Below are 22,856 nucleotides of genomic sequence, written 5' to 3' on the forward strand. Positions count from 1 at the left end.
CTGGCCGGCCCTGAAGTCAATGGTCGCTGGGCGGGGCCGTGACGTCCTTGGCTGGCTGCAGGGGAGGCCGCGGCGGGGAAGATGGCGGACGGGAAGGCGGGAGAGGAGAGCCCCGGAAAGCCGCAGCGAGCCGGCGCCGCCGGAGGTGAACACAACCCCAGCGCCGCGGGCTGCGGGCGATCCTCGGGGCCTTTCTTTGAGCTCCCCGGGGTGGGGGCCGGGGCACGCAGGCGTGGGCGGATCTGGCGCTCCCGGGGCTGGGTGCTGGGCCCCGAGGAGCCGGGCACGCCCGGGCGGCCCGCGGGGATCCCAGCCCACGTCTCCGCCTGGTCCGAGAGCGACCACGGCGGGCTTCCTACTCCCGAGGAGAGGGGTGGTCTCCGGACAGAGAGGCGCTGGTGGGCCCGGCGCGGAGCGGGAACCGCCGCCACCCCCGCGGCGGGCTCCACGCCCCACGCGAGCCGCCGGGCTGGGCCTCGGCCACACGCAGGCCCTCGTTAGCCTGTCGCCTCCTTTTCTCCGAGGCTGGCGGACGTCTGCGGCCGGCTCCCTTCCTTTCTGTCTTGTCAGACGTGGGCTGACCTGCTTGGGATGGGCCACACGGAGGGCAGCTCAGGGCAGGGATGCCTCCTTGCAGGGTTAGGGTTAGGTCGCTCTCTCGCAAGCGTCTCGTAGGTTGCTACCCGCTGATCTCATGCCAGGTATTTAGTTGGCTTAACCGGCTAACGTGCTCTTCCAGTATTCTGTTGCGATGAGATTATAGCTATCCTTATTCTATTCCCTCTATCCTCGTAAATTTTTGGTCTTGTGCATTAAGGGTAAGGTAGACTCCCACAGCCCCACCTCCACCTATGTAACAACGAGACTTAGCACATGCGAGCTGGTCATAATGCCTTTCTTAGAACGTTTTAGTATTCACTATTCTGACTTCCTTAAGTCCTGTCCCTGAAAGAATTTAAAAGGAGCATTTGTAGACTGTAGGGAGCCCACGAAGGCAAATAGTATCACCTACAGCCATGCTAATTGTCGTAGCAACAGACGTTACAGAAAAAAAGATCATTGTAATGATATTTGGACCAGAATTTGCTTTTTTGAAAATTCCTATACTGCTGTTAGTTCAGCAGATCCTCTCTCCTCCATTTATCTGTTTATTTGTATTTAGACACAAGTTAGTCAGGTTAGCTCCAAACTCCTTATCCCCTTGCTTTTACCCTCCTGAGTGCTAGGATTTACAGGTGTGGGCCACTGAGCCTGGCTTCCTCCTCCTATTAATTTAAAATATCTGATACTTTATTTGAGAGTCCCCATCACCCCTCATTATCTTAGAAATTGTTAAGCAAAATTATGTAAAAATTTATAAGTGGTCTGAAGAAAATAACTATATCCCACCGCTTCTTAATTGATTTTAACTAAGGTCATCTATTCACCTCTTGACTTAGAGTAGCAGAGATGTGTTTAAGGTGCTTCGAAAATGTACCATAAGTGTTACCATGAATTCACAGTATAAGTTATCTGCTATCCTTTTAGTTGAGGGTTACTCTGTAGTATGGATTAGGGTTGTTTCCATGTTAGCATATTTGGGGTGCATTTTCTAATCAGTATCAGAAAAATTATGGTTGATAATGTAGAATAACATTCTTTAATTTCTACATAATTTGTCTCATTTTCTTTATAAGAAAAGTAGTGCTGCTGCATATAGAATATTTTTGGATGCCAGACACTGGGAATGGAATTGTACAGAGGATTCATAGCTAAAACAATACATACTATGGATATTGCTAAACTGATAATTTTGTGACAGACTTTTTTTGGAAAGCTTTATCATTTTGGTCCTAGGGTCTTAACTAAATAGAGGCTTGGGAATTTTTCATTCCTATTGAACAGTCCACTAACCTGTAGTACAAGCATCTTCTTGGTTTGTCTTTTTCCTGATGCTGGTGATTGAACCCAAGGCCTCACTTATGCTGAGGTTGCACTCTACCTCTGAGCTATACTCTCAGCCCCAGAAATGCAGGGTTATCTTTAAAATAAATGCTTTCATAATTAAAATTAATGTCTCTGAGAGAAACTACTTGCTTCAACTATCTCTTTTCACTTTAAATAACTGAGTAATGCTTTAGGTAGTTCCCCCCCCCCCTTGATTAAATTTATGTAATTCTGGCTGGAGAGATTGCTCAGTAGTTAAAAGTACTTGCTTGCAAAGCTTGACGCCCAAGTTTGAGTCTCCAATACTCGTGTGAGGCCCTCGTACACCCATTCATATTATATTCATATCTGTCTTCTGCTTGCAAGTAAATATTCTCTTAATTTTAATTGTCTAAAAAGTTTTAACTCTGTGACATTAGAAATTTAGAGAAGGGCTATTTATATATAATCATAGTCATTTCCAGCTTTCAGAAGTTTTACTAAGAACAACTTAAATGGCATAGGCATTTTCTTGTATCAGGCACATGGGTGATTGAGTACATTCTGTTTAAGTTCACACCTGTTCTATAAGATGGACAGCTGTGTACCTTTTTTCAGATAAGGATGCTAGTAGAGTGCAAATGGGTCATGAAATGTATCCTGATGCACTTAGATTTCTAATTAAGTAGTTTTTTTAAATGAGTACCTTTGTCTAAAGCCCAACTCCCTTCCCAACTATTCAGTGAAAAAAAAAATTACTAGTACTATGTGCAGTTTAATTTGACAATCATTACTGCCTCTTTTTTTGCTTAGAATGAATACATATTGGACAAAATTAAGATATTCCTTAAGAATTTAGTAGTTCGCCAGGCGTGGTGGCGCACGCCTTTAATCCCAGCACTTGGGAGGGAGAGGTAGGAGGATTGCCATGAGTTCGAGGCCACCCTACATAGTGAATTCCAGGTCAGCCTGGGCGAGAGCGAGACCCTACCTCAATAAAACAGTAACAACAACAAAATTTAGTAGTTTGTTACTTTTTGTTATAAATTGAAGAATGATTTTATCAAGAAATACATTTTTATTCTTTATAATTCATATTAGTAAAGACCTTCTGGTTACTAATTTCTGTTTATTCACCATCTTGTTTTCCACAATTAGAATCCGGATGTGTCATTAACTAAGTTAAACATAGAAGTCCTTGATTAAAAACTCCAAGTATACGTAGTACGTGTTTAAAGAAAACCATTTGTAACTTAATGTGATACTCACAGGCACTTTCAAGCCCACATTTACTGAAAGTAGTTTTCAAAGATATGTAGAATTGTACATATTAGTAATAACATACTTGACTGCTGCGTTTTCCCATCATGTTTCCCATTATTTTTCCCATTTGCCTTTCCTAAATGTTTCATGTATTTTGATATGTAACTATAAAAGGATAAAGAATGACAGCTCAGTCTGTGTATCACATTGAACTGATGAAAGCTAAGTAAGAGATGATAGTATACCAACCTTGCTTCCCTGCCTGCTCCTTCATTGTTGTTTTTTTTTTTTCATTTTTGTTGAGACAGTAACCCTGGCTAGCCTTTATTAAAATCAGGATCCTCCTAGTCTCAGGAGTCCTAGAATTACAAGGATGGCCTCAAGGCCAGTTTGAGAAATTCTGTATAAAATGGAGTTGTTTTGCAACTACTGAATAGAAGTCTTTCATTCTTTAATTCAGATGCTTTTGTAATTTTACATATAAAGACATGAATAATTCAAGCAACCATTCCATTTCTGTCTTTGCCTCAGGTTTGGGGACATCCCAAAACCTGATCCTAATGCTAACTCTTTATCCAAAGAAGATAGCTTTTGTTTGTTTGTTTTTCAAGGTAGGGTCTTGCTCTAGCCCAGGCTGACCTGGAATTCACTATGTAGTCTCAGGTTGGCTTCACGCTCATGGTGATCCTCCTACCTCTGTCTCCTCAAGTGCTGGGGATTAAAGGTGTGCACCACCACACCTGGCTGATGTTTTTTTAATTTATGTGAGAGAGAGAAAGTGACAGGTAGAGAATGGGTGCTCAAGGCCTCCAGCCACTGCAGATGAACTCCAGAAGCATGCACCCCCCTCATGCATCTGGCTTACATGGATCCTGGGGAATTGAACCTGGGTCCTTCAGCTTTGCAGGCAAATGCCTTAACGGCTAAGCCATCTCTCCAGCCCTGGTTTATTTTTTTTATCTGTACAAAAACAAATGTTCAGCCTGGGTTAGACCAAGATCCTATCTTGAACCCTACCCCAACCCCCCAAAAATGATACTCTGTTCAAAGTGCTTATTGCCCAGCTGGCACAGTGGCACAGGCCCCTGACCTGAGCTGTCAGAAAACAGAGGCAAGAGGGTACCAAATTAGAGGCCTGCTGAGCTACTTGTCACAAAATTTAAAAAAGAAGGGGGGCTCTGGTCATGTGGGTCAATAACAATACATTCCTAGCATGCATGAAGCCCTGTGTACACCAGTACCCAGTACCACAAAGTACATATTAAACTAGAGACCATATTCTAAAACTGTTTAGAGCTAGATTTATAGTCTCAAGTCTTTCCAGTCCTTGTCACTTGTTCCCCATCCTAGTTTTTTTCCAATTAAAAAAAAATTGCCAATTGACAGTTTTATACCTGTGTACATTTTGTTCATATTCGCCTCCTGTTAACTTTGCCCCTTCCCACGGAACCCTTATTCCCAACTAGTCCCATTTCTATTTGGATGTCTTTTATATGTGTATGTGATCCAGTGGATTTAGTTAGGGCTGCTTCCATGAGCATGAGTGGGCAATTATTTACCAGCACACAGGTAAAGTTACTAGTAGCTATACTACTGTAGAAGACATCTCCCTCTCCCCGCAGAGTCACACTGTCTTGCCATGGCCTTCCTGATAGAGCGTCTTCTCTTTCTGTACTACTGTAGAAGACACCTCCCTCTCCCCGCAGAGTCACACTCTCGTGTCATGGCCTTCCTGATAGAGCGTCTTCTCTTTCTGTACTACTGTAGAAGACACCACCCTCTCCCCGCAGAGTCACACTCACGTGTCATGGCCTTCCTGATAGAGCGTCTTCTCTTTCTGTACTACTGCAGAGGACACCTCCCTCTCCCCGCAGAGTCACACTCTCGTGTCATGGCCTTCCTGATAGAGCGTCTTCTCTTTCTGTACTACTGCAGAAGACACCTCCCTCTCCCCGCAGAGTCACACTCTCGTGTCATGGCCTTCCTGATAGAGCGTCTTCTCTTTCTGTACTACTGTAGAAGACACCTCCCTCTCCCCGCAGAGTCACACTCTCGTGTCATGGCCTTCCTTCCTGATAGAGCGTCTTCTCTTTCTGTACTACTGCAGAAGACACCTCCCTCTCCCCGCAGAGTCACACTCTCGTGTCATGGCCTTCCTGATAGAGCGTCTTCTCTTTCTGTACTACTGTAGAAGACATCTCCCTCTCCCCACAGAGTCACACTTTCGTGTCATGGCCTTTCTGATAGAGCGTCTTCTCTTTCTGTACTAGTTAGCTGTTCCCACTGTCATAGCACCTACTCTAGAGGGTAATCATCAGACTGGGAGAAATAAAGCAACATGTTAATTAAAAGCCAATCTCTTCTGTCGTACCCTCCAGTATGTCCCAATATATAACAAACGTAAGATACTCAAGATGTGAAGTCAATGACTTAATTTCAATACAAAAAAAAAAATTATTGAAAGACTTCTTACCTTGAAGCACATATGTGTTTGTCTTCTACTTGGAGTTAGGATTCATTCTACTTTCATGCATGGGGAGAAAATATGTAAGCCGAGTCTGACTTTGAAGTGCTCTTACATGTAGCTTTCATAGTGGGATGAAATAACAGAGAGGACCCCCTTTCAGGTTCTCTTTCAACTCTTACAGTTCTATGAGGTGGGTCAAGAATGACACAGCACTCAGAACAACTACCCGGGGACATGGCCTCAGTGTAGAGCGCTTGACTCCTTTGTACATGGCCCTGGGTTCAATGTGGCAAATTAAAAGAAAAACATCTAGGTTGTGTTAATACCAGTTTGAGCAATAATGGCCATGTTTATGTCTAGGTACTTTGTATGATTTAAGACTGCATTAGTGAAAATATTAGAATTAGCCAAATGTTTTATCTTAGCACATGATTGATTGCTTACAAGTTAGTTGGTATTGAAGGACTTATTGATTTTAATTTCCTAAAATCAAAATTTCATAAATGGGGCCAATATTGTTTTGTAGCTGATATGATAGTATTTAGTTGAAGGGTTTTTACTTTTTGTGAACTCTGTTTATAATTTTAAATTGCTCTGTATTTTATGCTAGTTAATTCATGGGAGCCTCTTCTACTGCCACACAATCTCAGTTCCTGCTATACTCTAACAGTGGAAGAGACTGTTGGGTCAGTAGGTGACAACTGCAGAGGTATCTTCCTTATAAAGATGCTTTTTGAGGTTGCTGCTCCCATCAATCTGCTCAGTAAAAATAGCTCATCTTGGTAAGTTGTTTCGACTTCACCAGGACCTGAAGAAGAAGCAGAAAAACCTGTGAAAACTAAGACTGTTTCTTCCAGTAATGGAGGGGAAAGCTCCCGTCGCAGCGCTGAGAAGCGGTCAGCTGAAGAAGCTGCGGACATCCCCACAAAGCCCGCAAAGGCCTCCAAGTTTGGATTTGCCATGGGTAGTCAGACGGCCAAGAGAGCCTCCGCCATCTCCATCAGACTCGGGTCAAGCGTAAGTTGTTTCCTGTGTGATGCTGTGATGGGCTTGAATCTGTTTTCCTAGAATATGGTAAAGCAAGTATGAAAATACAAATGCTTAATCTTTGTGGGATGAACTACATGAAAATGGTTACGAGCCACTGGTTTAGGAAAGACTGCAAATTATTTCAGTTGTAGCAGACAGCTTCAGGTCACTGAGATGAACCTCCAGACCAGGCATAACTATGGAGGAAGAGATTTATTGAAGCTTAAAGATCCAGGGGAAGTTTATAATGGCAGAAGAAGCTTGCCTGCCTTTTACAGGCCCAAGGGGCCAGGGAGCCACAGCACACTTCAGGAATACCAAGAGGAACTATGCACTTTCAATGTCTTTAAATTGGAATTTCAAATCCACCACCACACCTTAAGGCTGGATCCTAAGATCTACCTAGTGATACCTCCTCCACTCAGGTGGCTGCAGATCTAAATTACAAACAGTAATAAAACACTGAATATATTGGGAGCCATTAATTTAAACTACCACATCAATAAAGCAGTCTAAGAAAAAGATTTGGAAATTCTTAGAGAATGTATGATTACACAATTAAAATTTTTCCAAGATGAACAAAACCTTTTTTTTTCTTACCACTTTTGCCATTGGTAATAGTAAAAAAAATCTGTGGTATAGTGTATTAACATTTGAGCGTCCCCAAATTCAGTACCTAGCACCATAACTACAAATCAGGTATTTGTAACTTAAAAGATAGGTATACATATAGTAAGTTGCTCTTTTTTGTTTTGTTTTTTGAGGTAGGGTCTCACTGTAGCTCAGGCTGATGTGGAATTCACTATGTAGTCTCAAGGTGCCCTCGAACTCACTGATCCTCCTACCTCTGCCTCCTGAGTGCTGGGATTAAAGGTGTGTGCCACCACGCCTGGCATATATTACTCTTGATAAGAGCTTCACATCTATTTTTGGAACTATAAATAGAACTTATGACAGTAATGCTTTATTAAATCAGCATCTGACCCCTTGTTTGATGATATAAACCTCTTGAATTTATATTTAACTGGGTTTGGGGAGATCACTCAGCAGTTGAAGGCATTTGCTTACAAAGCCAGCCAGGCGTAGGTTCAGTTCCCCAGCCACCTACAAAAAGCTGGACTGGGCAGGCATAGTGGTGCACACCTTGAATCCCAGCACTTGGGAGGCAGAGATAGGAGTCGTGAGTTCGAGGCCACCCTGAGACTACCGAGTGATTCCAGGTCAGCCTGGGCTAGAGAAGGCCCTACCTTGAGAAACAAAAAAGCTAGCTGAATATTCACTTGCAATGACAGGAGACCCTGGCATGCACGCACACACACACACACACACTCAAATAAGACCTCTAAAATATTTGAAATATTAGTTGAATTTAAAGCAAAGTTGTGTTTATTTCTAACCTGCAATTTGATAATTTCATAAGGTGCAATCAAATGTGTTACTTTAAGGGAAAAAGTTACTTAAAATATTTATTAGAAAATGGCTGCATTTTTTGTAAGAAAATCCTAAAATTGCTTTGGATATTATTTGTTCGTTGGAGATTAATGTTTAGAGGTCATGCAGATGGTCTTGTTTATGACATAAATATTCACTCAAAGATTTAAAAGATATGAACAGGGTCACTTTCTTACCAGAGTTGGTTTGAGCTGTCTTTCTAGTTTTAAAGAGCAACAACCACTACACAAAATCCCAGTTCACATCATATGCTCTATTTTGTCTTTTCTCTTTTTTCCTTTAAAATGTTTTCAGGGGATGGTGGGCTGGATTAGTGGTCAAGGCACTTGCTGGCAAAGCCAAAGGACCCAGGTTCAATTCCCCAGTGCCTATATAAAGCAAGATACAGAAGGTAGCACATGCATCTGAAGTTTGTTTGCAGCAGCTACAGGCCCTGCCATACCCTTCTACTTCTATCTGCCTTTCTGTCTCATAAGTAATATTTGCAGTTGGGGGAGATGGCTCAATGGTTAAAGGTGCTTGTTTGCAAAGCCTGCTGGCCTGGGTTCACTTCCCCAGCCACCCACGGAATGCCAGACGGGTATTCATTTGATTGCAGCCGCAAGAGACCCTGGCATACACACACACTCACTCACATAAAAATACTTAAATTTTGTTTGTTTGTTTGTTTGTTTTGAGGTAGGGTCTCACTCTAGCCCAGGCTGACCTGGAATTCCCTGTGTAGTCTCAAGATGGCCTTGAAGTCACAGAGATTCCCCTACCTCTGCCTTCCAAGTGCTAGGATTAAAGGCATGCGCCACCACACCCAGCTGTTTTCATGTTTTTGTTTTAATTTCGGTCTGAACTAAAGACATTGAGCTTGTAACATTGTTTCTTCTCTTTTTATTTTATTTGAAAAAGAGAGAGAGGAAGAGGCAGGTAGAGAAAACGGGCATACCAGGACCACTAGCCACTGCAAACAAACTCCAGACACATATACCACCTTGTGCATCTGGCTTACGTGGGTACTAGGGAATTGAACCTGGGTCCTTAGGCTTTGCAGGCAAGTGCCTTAACTGCTAAGCCATCTCTCCAGCCTGACATGTTTCATTAGTACTGTTCTCTAGTTCATTTGACTTTTGTAATTTTTTTTAATTTGCATACATCTAACTGTGTAAGTATTTACTTCTCATAACATAGTAAACATGTACTCATGTGTAATTATAATTCCCTTAGTAATAGATTGTATTATGCTTGTACATAGTCTAAATCCAAATTCCCCCCTTTTCTAAATAATTGATATGTCTTAACAGTTAGTGATCAGTTTAAGTAGAAGAGTTAGGTTTGGAAAAGCCTAGTCAGTAAAACTTAAGTTTCCAAAAACTATGGTCTTCTTCCAGAAGTGATATGTAGGCTATAAAATAAGAGTTGAAACTGGATTTTAATGATTATGTGGTGTGAAAGATAGTTTATTACATCTTGTATGTAACCGGATGTCGTTGAGATAGTTATATTATATGGTCCTTTTCTTACATCTTATGTATAGCGGAAAATGTGTGGCAGCTGGAAAAGAGAAAAGGCTATCTTTAGAGTTGCTGTGCATATGGCCCTAAGTTGCATTCTCTTATACTTCAAAAATAAATATTTTCCAGGAAAAAAAATGTGTGTGTGGTACTACAGAAGAAATATAGTTAATTTTGTTCTGGTGCGTCAGAAGATTTTACTGATAAAGTGATATTTGAGTTGGACTTAAGTATATATACCTCCAACCTTGGGAGGTGGCTTGTTTTGTATACTTTTTGTTTTTTGAGGTAGGGTTTCACTCTAGCCCAGCCCAGGAGGACCTGGAATTAACAATGTAGTCTCAGGGTGGCCTCAAACTCATGGTGATCCTCCTACCTCTGCCTCCTGGGTGCTGGTATTAATGGCGAGCACCACCTCACCTGTCTCCAGAGATGGCATTTCTTTTTTATAAAATATTTTTATTTATTTGAGAGAGAGACACAGTGGCCATGCCAGGGCCTCTAGCCACTGCAGACGAACTCCAGGTGCATGTGCCATCCTGTGCATCTGGTTTACATGGGTTCTGGGGAATCGAACTGTGGTCCTTCGGCTTTGTGGGAAAGTGCCTTAACTGCTAAGCCATCTCTCCAGCCCTGGAGATGGCATTTCTAACAGTAGTTCATTGAGTAATGCTAAGGACCTGAGACTGGTAATGTGGTATTTCAGTGGACAGGTGAGGAAGATTTAAGTTTGTTTAGTAGGGATCTGGACCATGAACTTAGGAAAAGTTTTGCTGACCATTATGAAACTGATGTACCCATATGAACTTTTAAGTGGAGCTGTCTATTTATTAGGTACATGGGGAAGGTTAAAGAAAAAATAGTAGTTAAAACTCTATAGAGATGATTGAAATTGACCAGTGAGGTACAAAAAAAGGAAAAGCCACTTACAATAGAACCCTAGTTATCTGTCTTGAGTAGAGCCGCACAACTGGAGAAAGAACGGAGCTTCAGAGAAGTAGATTGGTCCAACAAAAGCGCTGGTTAGTCCAGAAGCAAAGGAAAGGATGTTTTCCAAAAGGAGCCCACAATTAGAATCAAATGTGATGCCTTAGTCATTGGTACCCTGACAAAGAAAAAATGCAGTGGGCTGGAGACTAAATGAGTGGTGAGAGGTTAAGTAGAATAGTGGAAAAAAATTGGATTGTGTAGAGAGAAGAAATCCAGTGGATGAAATGTTTGTGGGCCAAAAAGAAAGAAGTCATGATGCTTTTTATGTTTTCAAAAGTATTCTAAGCTTATGATTACTATAGGGTAGTGTTACTAGTCCTTTTCTGTCATCTGTATGTACCCCTTGGTTTCAGCAATATTAAATTAGTATAAATACTAGCTAGGGATTTTTTTATAGGAAGGGAACAAGTGGACATGCCAAATTAGTTAGCAAATCAGCAAAGTAAAACCTACCTCCTGGTAACCAACATTTTCAGAGAATGGCTTTGTCTAAAGTAGCAAGTTCCTTACTATGTAAGTTTCTGAAAACAATTGAGTCTTTCAAAACCAATTGTTTGCATGATTAAACAAGCATATGCAGTGTATGTGACATTCTGTTCAATATTTTTTCTTCAGAAGCCTAAGGAAACTGTTCCAACTCTTGCTCCAAAAACACTTTCAGTAGCAGCAGCTTTTAATGAAGATGAAGATGTAAGTTAATGCCTGTTTTTATTTAACTTTAACCAGTTCTTTTAGGAAACTATTAATAACGAATTGGGGTTTTATTGATGCTTTAGTAAGATTTTAAAGTTTTGTGGAATCTACAAAAATTGGATTTCCTTGTGCTGGCTATGAAGCCTAGAGCCTCATGTGTGCCAGGTGAATGTTCTACCACAGAGCTGTACCTCCAGACCTAAACACTGGATTTTGTTATAAGCTTTTTCTTTCCTTGGATAATTTTTTGTATATATGTGGTTGTGTCTGTATGGGAGAAACAGGGCGCACATGTGGGCTAAAGCCACAGGACAGCTTCAGGCATCCTCTTTGGGCCCAGTGTCCACTTTTTTGAGATAGGATCTCCCTGGCCTGGAGATCACCGGTTAGGCTTAACTGATTGGCCAGTGAGCTCCAGGGATCCTCTTGTCTCTGCCTCCCCAGCACTAGGACTATAGGCGTGCACCAGCGTGCCCAGTTATAAATTATCAGGGATTGAACTCAGGTCTTCATGCTTGCAAGGCAAGCATGTACTCACTGAACTATCTTCCCAGTCCCCTTGTAGTAAGTTTTATAGTCGGGGTCTTCAGTGATGCTTAATTGTGCTTGTGTCCTGTGTCTAGGGGAAATAAGAAATAGTGTAGGTTGGCCGGGAAGATGACTCAGAGGTTAATGGCACTTGCCTGCAAAGCCTAACGACCCAAATTCAATACCCCAGTACCCATGAAAAGCCAGATGCACAGTCTGGTACATGCATCTGGAGTCCGTTTGCAGTGGCTAAAGGCCATAGTGCACCCATTCTCTTTGTCTTCTATGTTTGCAAATAAATAAATTTTATTGAGAGAAAGAGACACACAGAGAGAATGGACGTGCCAGGACCTTCAGCTTGCTGCAAATGAACCACAGACACATGCCCCCTTATGCACATGTGTGACACTGTGTGCATCACTGTGCATCTGGCAACGTGGAACCTGGAGATTTGAACATGAGTTCTTTTGGTTTTTCGAGGAAGGGTTTCACTCTAGTCCAGGCTTACCTGGAATTCACTATGTTATCTCAGGGTAAACTCATCTTCTTACTTGCCTCCCCAAGGGTTAGGATTAAAGGCGTGTGCTACCACACCCAGCTTCTAGCTGAATTTTTGTTTTGAGACAGGATCTCAGGTAGCCCAGCCTGACCTCCAACTTACCATGTTGCCAAAGGTGACTTTGAACTTCTGATTGTCCTGCCTCCACCTACTGAGTGCTGGAATTTGCCCACCACACTCATTTTTATGAGGTGTTGGGGATTGAACCCATGGTCTGGTACATGGTAGACAAATACTGTACTAACTAAGCTACATATCCAGCCACAATCAATATATTGTTTTTACTGTGACTTCTACATTGTACTTGCTGACTTTAAAACCTAATCCCTACTTAATTAGGTAACACTATTGTATTACAATTTAGTGTTACAGGGTACACAAAAACACAGAGAGGGTTAGAATTGCACAGTCACAGCCAGGCTAGGTTGTTTATGTTTTCAATCTTAACACTTGGAAATAGGGAGAGTGCCATGAGTTCATGGTCTGCCTAAGCTAGAGTGAGACCTTGCCTCAAAAAAAAAAAAAACAACTCACATTCAATACATTTAGAGGAATACTTAACACTAGGGATGGGCTGATTTAAGGAAAAAAAAATTAAGTAATAACATATGTATATGAAAAGTACTATTAAGACAGCAAAATTTGGGTAAGCCAAGGAATACTTTAATAAGCCAAGACATCCATTTTCAAGTCACAAAGGGCAAGACATGCCAATCAGTACACAAAAAATTACTGTGGTTATCTGCCACTTTTTTTTTTCCTTTTTATTTTTTTGATGTTTTTAGGTAGGGTTTTACTCTAGCCCAGAGTGGCCTTGAACAAATGGGGATCCTCCTGCTTCTGCCTCCCCACTGCTGGGATTAAAGGCGTGTGCACGCCTGGCTATCTGCCACTTTTTTTGGTTTTTTTTTCTTTTTTGGAGTCTTAGTTTTTCATAATACAGACTCAGTTTATTAATTTTTAGTGTTACTGATTGAACAGGACCTCACACATGCTAAGTATGTACTCTGCCAACTGAATGAACTGAAACTGAGGTAAGATCACTATTCGTTCAAGCCTGGGCTAGTGTAAGAGTGCTTGAGAAATTAAAAAAAAATAGTTAAATAATTTCCTAAATTTTCTCATTTTACCAAAATTTATAACATTGAGCTGGCTATGGTGGCGTATGCCTTTAATCTCAGCACTCTGGAGGCAGAGGTAGGAGAATTGCCATGAGTTTAAGGCCACTCTGAGACTATATAGTGAATTCTAGGTTAGCCTGGACTAGAGTGAGACCCTACATCAAAACACAGTAACAAAAAATATTATAACATTGAATCCACTTATAGTGTATAGATAGAAAGTTTAGAATCTTATTTTAAAAAATAGTTACTTGTTCATGGTATGATGTATGTATACGTATGGCCATGCCAGGGACTCTTGGTGCTGCAAATGAATGCCCATAAGACTTTGCAAGCAAGCCCTTTTAACCACCATCTCTCCAGCCTCAAAATATAATATTCTTAGTAACTAACATCTGAATTTGATAAATTTGAATGTATTTATCTTGTTACTTTTTTTCTGCAGAGTGAACCAGAGGAAATGCCCCCAGAAGCAAAAATGAGGATGAAGAATATTGGAAGGTATCATCATTTTTTTAATCATTGTCATAGTTAGAGGGATGAATTCAGAGAATAAATTGCATCTAATATTTTACATCACTCCATACTGTGTCCATGTGAGCCCCCAAAGAACATGGCCTTTATTTAGCCTTTGTACCTGATTCCAGTGGCAGCCAGCCAGTCATCTTTTCATACTGAATCCATTATGCTGTATGTCCTACGTGTACAATGCGTGTTTGTTTTGGTTTTTCAAGGTAGGGTCCACTCTTATCTCTCTAGCTCGGGCTGACCTGGAATTCACTGTGTAGTCTCAAGGGTGGCCTCAAACACGCAGCAATCCTCCTACCTGTGCCTCCCAAGTGCTGGGATTAAAGACATGTGCCATTTTGCGTGGCTTGTTTTACTTATTTTATTTATCCATTTATTAGAGAGAGAGCTAGAGGGAGATAGAAAGAAAATGGGCACCCCAGGGTCTCTAGCCACTGCAAACAAACTCCAGATGCATGTGGCACCTATGCACCTGCCTTACATGGGCTCTGGGGAATCAAACCTGGATCTTCAGGCTTCTCAGGCAAGCGTTTTAACCATGAAGCCATCTCCCAGCCCCTTACTTTTTGGAGTTTTTTTGTTTGTTTGTTTTTTAACAAATGCTAGTAGAAAACCATCAAAATGATTGTATAAGGTTTCAAGTAATTTCTTCTGGCGGGGGAGAAGGGAGAACAACTGTTTTGTTTTCTGCAGTGCTGGGAGTTGAGCCCAGGGTTGGTACATGCTGGTCAAGTACTGTACAAATGACCTTCACTCCCAACTCTCAGGCATCCGTTTTAAAAGCTAATGGTAGGCTGGAGAGATGGTTCAGTGGCTAAGGCACTTGCCTGCAAAGCCTTTCAACCCAAAGCTGAGGTTGAAGGATTGACATGAGTTAGAGGCTGCCTAGGGCTATAGAGAGTGAATTTCAAGTCAGCCTGACCTAGAGTGAGATTCTGCCTTGAAAACAACTAATGGTGTCTATTTTTGGCTATATATTAACATTACGTTAAATGCTTGCAAAAACTCCATATTTGGGCAGGAAATGACGCTCATTGGTCTAGCACTAACCTAGCATGTACACGGCCCTGGGTAAAGCCCCCAGTTTGCCTTCCCTCCCTCCCTCAGCTCAGACACTGAATGTGAAGTCTTTGAGCCTGTGGAACGGGGATCTTTGCAGAGGCTTGTAGTATTCAGCCTGTGTTTATATTGAGTGGTAAACAAATATGTATTGGTGTGTTCAGAACATTGATAACAATGTAAGCAAATTTTATTTCTTTTAATGCAGGGATACACCAACCTCAGCCGGACCAAACTCCTTCAATAAGGGGAAGCATGGGTTTTCTGACAACCAGAAGCTGTGGGAACGAAATATAAAGTCTCATCTCGGAAATGTCCACGACCAAGACAATTAAATTACGCTTTTGAAACTGGGTGTTGGGATGTAAAGTTAGAAAGAACAGCTTCCTTTTTTAAAAGAATGGTATAAGACTTATCTTTGGAGCCACCTTTTTTTCTTTTTCATTTTTTTAAAAGATTGAGTGATACACTAATAAATGAGAGTTTGAAATTAGAGGTAATTTATGTTTTATATACAGATTTCAAGACATTTGCTAATTTTGTAGTTTCATGTGATTAGTTTCCAAAAGTTACAGATAATAAAGAAATCAGAAATGGTACCTTTTTAAGAATTGCATATTTTTTTAGACACAGCTATTAGCACATTAAGAGGGAAGTGAAAAGTTATCTATTTACAGCTTCAAGCAGTTACTTGCCTAACTTCATTCCCTCGTTTCCTAAACTGTCTGGCTCCCAGGAACAGCCTTATAGAGAGAGGGAGTATTGTATTGAGAAGAAAATGTTACTGGACTATTGACTGAAAGTAAATTTAGAGAAAATGAGACCTTTTTTTTTCTTATGGGCATTTTGTTTTGTTTCACGTCGTCATATACTAGGTATTGCATTGCTATCAGTGGATAAAGATGCTTAGCTCTTTAAAAAAAGAAAAACCAATTAAAAAAAGAAGTTTATGTGAAGTATTGAGTATTTGAAACAGCCCACTTCACTCTGATGGACTTCGTCTGCCTCCAGTTGTCATCAAGCACGCCGCTTGCTACCACGGTAACTCAGTATCTGGAATGTGCTTCTCTTGGTTTTGTTCCTACTTCTGTGCGAGCATTTCCACCAAAACTTGAGGCAGATCGTATGGAAGCTGCTCTTTTAAAATACAAACCACCACCAAAAATGTAAATGTACATACTGCTTTATTGTTTGGCTGGTTTTCAATTTTTTTAAAGATTTAGATACAAGAAAAAAGACATAACATTGTATGAAGACAGGAAATTGAGAAGATGTACTTTCTGTGACTGGCTTCTAAGTTGTTGAATTGAACTCACTACAAAATTTCCTGTAATTCTAAGTATGTATGTACTGACCAGTGGCCTGAAAAGCACATTTTATGTACTGAAATAGAAGGAAAGAAAATACATCTTCAAACACATTTTATGGAATCTTTCACCACATATACTCTGCAAGATTTGTGTACTGTAGGATATTTGTTTTGTATTTTTGTATTGTATATGGACTTTTTTTTCTAATGTGTCAATTAAATGCTTCTTTAAGTGCATAGTCACAGATGAAATAGTATGATTCCCTTAAGAACTACAAGCTAAATTTGGAGGCAGCTTCTGAGAGTTTTATTGGTGGTGACTATTCGCTAGGCTCTTTTACTAGGTAACAATTCCTGAAAAGCAGCTTGCGGATGTTCTTAACAGTCTGTTCACTTAAATTTAAGTTTAGAATAAGCCCCAAGTGAAACAATGGAAATGTACATAGCACTATTAGTTCTTACATGATTTAATTATATCAAGATACATAAATTTAACTTTTCTGTAGACAAACTCTTCATTTTGTCCATTTACTATTTGTAACATCTCTCTCCTACATATTCCTTACTTGACCCAAATAAAATGTTAACCTAAGGCCAAGTTAAGGAGAGAGAAATAACTGAAATGAATGTCTTTACTAAAATACCAATAAATTTTGTCAAAACTCAATAGTGTCCTTGTTTTCTTCTCTACTTAATTGTCACTTGCTGGTGTGGGTTTTCCGTATTTGCATTGGTGCATGCCAGTCTTGCCACTCCAAGGAACACCAGATGCATGAGGCCTGCATTGGTGGTTTGGAAATTGAACCCAGACCCGCAGGCTTTGCAAGTCAAGAACCTTTTAACTGTTGAGCCATCTTCCCAGCTAGAACTTTTGTTTTGTTTTGTAATAGCGTTTAGACAACTGTTAGGACTGTTGCCCAGATTGTATGCCACAGTAATGAGGATTCAAAGTTGTAAGTTATTCACGTTGATAACCTGACCCATTGTTCTACAGCAATGTGGTAGTTAAGGTTGGAAAAGAATCCAGATCCTCTTCCACTGCCAAGATGTTTTCAGTCCTGTGCTTTGGAAAATCTTGCCAAAGCACACCCATGAAGTCACCAAGCATAAGTCCTGCACTGTCTCGTTATTCATAACCCTGTGTAACCTAAGACTGACCTAGCTAGCTAGAGATAAAATCCCTGGCTCTATGCCAGCATTGTACCAGTGAGCTATGTTCTCAGCCTCAAGAAAACATACATACTTGTTCGTAGTGGTTTTCTTCAAATACTGGAAGAACTTTTCAGCCTATAAAATATCCTCAATTTTGCCAGTCATGGTGGTACACGCCTTTAATCCCAGCACTTGGAAGGCAGAGAGGTAGGAGGATTGCTGTGAGTTCGAGGCCACCCTGAGAATACAGAGTGAGTTCCAGATCAGCCTGGACTAGAGTGAGACCCTACCTCGAAAAACAACAAAACAAAAAATCCTCAATTTTTATAGTACTCATGCTTAGAAAGGTCAGAAGGTGAAGTGGTTTTTTTTGTTTATTTTTAAAACCCATGGGCTAGGTACCACTGTCAAAATCCCAAGGCACCAGGTTAGGTCTTAATAAGAGGTAAGACTAAAGTAAATTTTGTTTTGTTTTTCGAGGTAGGTAGGGTGTCACTCTAGCCCAGGCTGACCTGAAATTCACTATATATTCTCAGGGTGGCCTCAAATTCATGGCAATCCTCCTACCTCTGCCTCCCAAGTGCTGGGATTAAAGGCATGCACCACCACGCCCAACCTAAACTACATTTTTGAATGAAGATTCATGTCAAATTTGACTACATAACTAGCTCTATGAGGGTGTTTGTGGTGTTTTGAGGTAGGGTCTTGTTCAAGGCTAGGCTGACCTACAATTCACTATGTAGTCTCAGGCTGGCTTCGAACTCAGAGATCCTCCTACCATGGCCTCCTGTGTGCTAGAATTAACTCACCATGCCCAGCTAAAATTTTTTTTTAGGGGGGTGTTGAAGTAGGGTCTCACGCTAGCTCAGGTTGACCTGGAATTCATTCTGCATTCTCAGGGTGGCCTCGAACTCACAGCGATCCTCCTACCTCTGCCTCCCAAGTGCTGGGATTAAAGACGTGGCCACCATGCCTGGCTCTAAATATATTTTTTAATACCAAGGTTAACTAGATTATATTACCAATTATAGTGCAGGGAACTGAAGGTACTTCTAATTTTGAAAAAAATTCACTTAATACATAAGTATTACTATTTCCACATATACTCTTGTTCCCAAATAATGACGTTTCATATCCACTGGAATGTCCAGTGGAACTTGCAGTCCTGCCTCAGCCTCCCAAGTTGCAGGTTGATGTTCTTTCATGACCTTCTGGAAAATTACAGGCCAAATGCTGCCTAATACGTAATTGTTCAATTATTGTGAATTTGGGAACATTATGGATGTGCCCTTATTGTCATGCTAGCAAGTATGCAGTGTCCATTTCTTCTGCTAGTAATGTTTTTATTTTTAGTGGTGCTACTTAAACATGATGGGCAAGCACTCTTGTGTTTCTAACTCTACTGACTATAATAAAGAGGGGATGACTTTAAAACTTTCCAAGTATGAGGACCTGTGTTCAGTACCTATATAAGATGCTAGAGAGATGGCTTAGCAGTTAAGGTGTTTACCTATGAAGGCTGAGGACCCAGCTTAAATTCGCCAGTACCCACGTAAGCCAGACGCACATGGTGGCTGATAGCCCATGCGTCTTGAGCTTATTTGTAGTAGGTAGAGGCACTGGTACACCCACTCAAATAAATAAAAAAACGCTGGAGAGATGGCTTAATGGTTAAGACATTTGCCTGCAAAGCCTAAGGACCCAGTATCGATTTCCCAGTACCCACATAAGCCAGATGTACAAGCTGGTGCATGCATCTGGAGTTCATTTGCAGGGGCTAAAGGCCCTGGCATGCCCATGTTGGCTCGCTTGCTTGCTTTCTCAAATAAATATTTGAAGAAAACTAGGCACAGTGGCACATACTTGTAATCCAAGGTTACAGAAGCAAGAGACAGAAGTATCCCTGGGATTCCCTGGCAGGCCAGTTATTTAACCTGACCATGACCCTCGGTCCAACAAGAGCCCCTGTCTCAAAGCATAGTGTTCCTGAGGACGGCATTTGACGTTGTCTTCTGACCTCCACAAACACACGTGAACAGGATACACCCATGCGTTAAAATCCACATGTATAAGCGAGGAGTGGTGGACAGGATACACAAATGCGTTAAAATCCACATGTATAAGCGGGGAGTGGTGAACAGGACACACACATGGATAAGGAGGAGTGGTGGACAGGACACACACATGGATAAGGAGGAGTGTGGACAGGACACACACATGGATAAGGAGGAGTGTGGACAGGACACACACATGGATAAGGAGGAGTGTGGACAGGACACACACATGGATAAGGAGGAGTGGTGGACAGGACACACACATGGATAAGGAGGAGTGTGGACAGGACACACACATGGATAAGGAGGAGTGTGGACAGGACACACACATGGATAAGGAGGAGTGTGGACAGGACACACACATGGATAAGGAGGAGAGGTGGACAGGACACACATGGATAAGGAGGAGAGGTGGACAGGACACACACATGGATAAGGAGGAGTGTGGACAGGACACACATGGATAAGGAGGAGTGGTGAACAGGACACACACATGGATAAGGAGGAGTGGTGGACAGGACACACACATGGATAAGGAGGAGAGGTGGACAGGACACACACATGGATAAGGAGGAGTGTGGACAGGACACACACATGGATAAGGAGGAGTGTGGACAGGACACACACATGGATAAGGAGGAGTGTGGACAGGACACACATGGATAAGGAGGAGAGGTGGACAGGACACACACATGGATAAGGAGGAGAGGTGGACAGGACACACACATGGATAAGGAGGAGTGGTAGACAGGACACACACATGGATAAGGAGGAGAGGTGGACAGGACACAAATGGATAAGGAGGAGAGGTGGACAGGACACACACATGGATAAGGAGGAGTGTGGACAGGACACGCACATGGATAAGGAGGAGAGGTGGACAGGACACACACATGGATAAGGAGGAGTGTGGACAGGACACACACATGGATAAGGAGGAGAGGTGGACAGGACACACACATGGATAAGGAGGAGTGGTGGACAGGACACACACATGGATAAGGAGGAGTGTGGACAGGACACACACATGGATAAGGAGGAGAGGTGGACAGGACACACACATGGATAAGGAGGAGAGGTGCACAGGACACACACATGGATAAGGAGGAGAGGTGGACAGGACACACACATGGATAAGGAGGAGAGGTGGACAGGACACACACATGGATAAGGAGGAGTGTGGACAGGACACACACATGGATAAGGAGGAGTGTGGACAGGACACACACATGGATTAGGAGGAGAGTTGGACAGGACACACACATGGATAAGGAGGAGAGGTGGACAGGACACACACATGGATAAGGAGGAGAGGTGGACAGGACACACACATGGATAAGGAGGAGAGGTGGACAGGACACACACATGGATAAGGAGGAGTGTGGACAGGACACACACATGGATAAGGAGGAGAGGTGGACAGGACACACACATGGATAAGGAGGAGAGGTGGACAGGACACACACATGGATAAGGAGGAGAGGTGGACAGGACACACACATGGATAAGGAGGAGAGGTGGACAGGACACACACATGGATAAGGAGGAGTGTGGAGAGGACACACACATGGATAAGGAGGAGTGTGGACAGGACACACATGGATAAGGAGGAGAGGTGGACAGGACACACACATGGATAAGGAGGAGAGGTGGACAGGACACACACATGGATAAGGAGGAGAGGTGAACAGGACACACACATGGATAAGGAGGAGTGTGGACAGGACACACACATGGATAAGGAGGAGAGGTGGACAGGACACACACATGGATAAAGAGGAGTGGTGGACAGGACACGCACATGGATAAGGAGGAGAGGTGGACAGGACACACACATGGATAAGGAGGAGTGTGGACAGGACACACACATGGATAAGGAGGAGAGGTGGACAGGACACACACATGGATAAGGAGGAGTGTGGACAGGACACACACATGGATAAGGAGGAGTGTGGACAGGACACACACATGGATAAGGAGGAGAGGTGGACAGGACACACACATGGATAAGGAGGAGAGGTGGACAGGACACACACATGGATAAGGAGGAGAGGTGGACAGGACACACACATGGAATAGGAGGAGAGGTGTACAGGACACACACATGGATAAGGAGGAGTGTGGAGAGGACACACACATGGATAAGGAGGAGAGGTGGAGAGGACACACACATGGATAAGGAGGAGAGGTGGACAGGACACACACATGGATAAGGAGGAGTGTGGACAGGACACACACATGGATAAGGAGGTTTGTGGACAGGACACACACATGGATAAGGAGGAGTGGTGGACAGGACACGCACATGGATAAGGAGGAGAGGTGGACAGGACACACACATGGATAAGGAGGAGTGTGGACAGGACACACACATGGATAAGGAGGAGAGGTGGACAGGACACACACATGGATAAGGAGGAGTGTGGACAGGACACACACATGGATAAGGAGGAGTGTGGACAGGACACACACATGGATAAGGAGGAGAGGTGGACAGGACACACACATGGATAAGGAGGAGAGGTGGACAGGACACACACATGGATAAGGAGGAGAGGTGGACAGGACACACACATGGATAAGGAGGAGTGTGGACAGGACACACACATGGATAAGGAGGAGTGTGGACAGGACACACACATGGATAAGGAGGAGAGGTGGACAGGACACACACATGGATAAGGAGGAGAGGTGTACAGGACACACACATGGATAAGGAGGAGAGGTGGACAGGACACACACATGGATAAGGAGGAGTGTGGACAGGACACACACATGGATAAGGAGGAGTGTGGACAGGACACACACATGGATAAGGAGGAGTGTGGACAGGACACACACATGGATAAGGAGGAGTGTGGACAGGACACACACATGGATAAGGAGAAGAGGTGGACAGGACACACACATGGATAAGGAGGAGAGGTGTACAGGACACACACATGGATAAGGAGGAGTGTGGACAGGACACACACATGGATAAGGAGGAGTGTGGACAGGACACACACATGGATAAGGAGGAGTGGTGGACAGGACACACACATGGATAAGGAGGAGTGTGGACAGGACACACACATGGATAAGGAGGAGAGGTGGACAGGACACACACATGGATAAGGAGGAGTGTGGACAGGACACACACATGGATAAGGAGGAGAGGTGGACAGGACACACACATGGATAAGGAGGAGAGGTGGACAGGACACACACATGGATAAGGAGGAGTGTGGACAGGACACACACAT

At 42.7% G+C, this 22,856-nt stretch overlaps 1 protein-coding gene across 2 annotated transcripts; it reads left to right on the top strand.

Annotated features, from left to right (window-relative positions):
* Nucleotides 1-46: 46 nt before the first annotated feature.
* On the top strand, nucleotides 47-17,072 carry LOC101600700 (PEST proteolytic signal containing nuclear protein). Of its 2 annotated transcripts, XM_045147000.1 has the most exons (6): nucleotides 65-145; nucleotides 6,246-6,417; nucleotides 6,493-6,652; nucleotides 11,224-11,298; nucleotides 13,955-14,010; nucleotides 15,305-17,072. In XM_045147000.1, the coding sequence occupies exons 1-6, from the start codon at nucleotides 82-84 to the stop codon at nucleotides 15,429-15,431; spliced, it is 654 nt and encodes a 217-aa protein (XP_045002935.1). In that variant the 5' UTR covers nucleotides 65-81; the 3' UTR covers nucleotides 15,432-17,072. The 2 variants fall into 2 exon arrangements, with proteins under 2 accessions (XP_004670500.1, XP_045002935.1); XM_004670443.2 differs by lacking the exon at nucleotides 6,246-6,417 and having other exon boundaries at nucleotides 47-145; nucleotides 6,441-6,652.
* Nucleotides 17,073-22,856: the final 5,784 nt, after the last annotated feature.

The sequence above is a fragment of the Jaculus jaculus genome, chromosome 4, assembly GCF_020740685.1.
Source record: "Jaculus jaculus isolate mJacJac1 chromosome 4, mJacJac1.mat.Y.cur, whole genome shotgun sequence".
NCBI lineage: Eukaryota > Metazoa > Chordata > Mammalia > Rodentia > Dipodidae > Jaculus > Jaculus jaculus.

What these genes read in the sequence shown, in the direction of transcription:
- LOC101600700 (XM_045147000.1), top strand. Translation starts at nt 82, where the DNA reads ATGGCGGACGGGAAGGCGGGAGAGGAGAGCCCCGGAAAGCCGCAGCGA. An exon ending in CCATCAGACTCGGGTCAAGC is followed by an intron (nt 6,653 to 11,223) that starts GTAAGTTGTTTC and finishes TTTTTTCTTCAG; the next exon opens with AAGCCTAAGGAAACTGTTCC. An exon ending in AGGATGAAGAATATTGGAAG is followed by an intron (nt 14,011 to 15,304) that starts GTATCATCATTT and finishes CTTTTAATGCAG; the next exon opens with GGATACACCAACCTCAGCCG.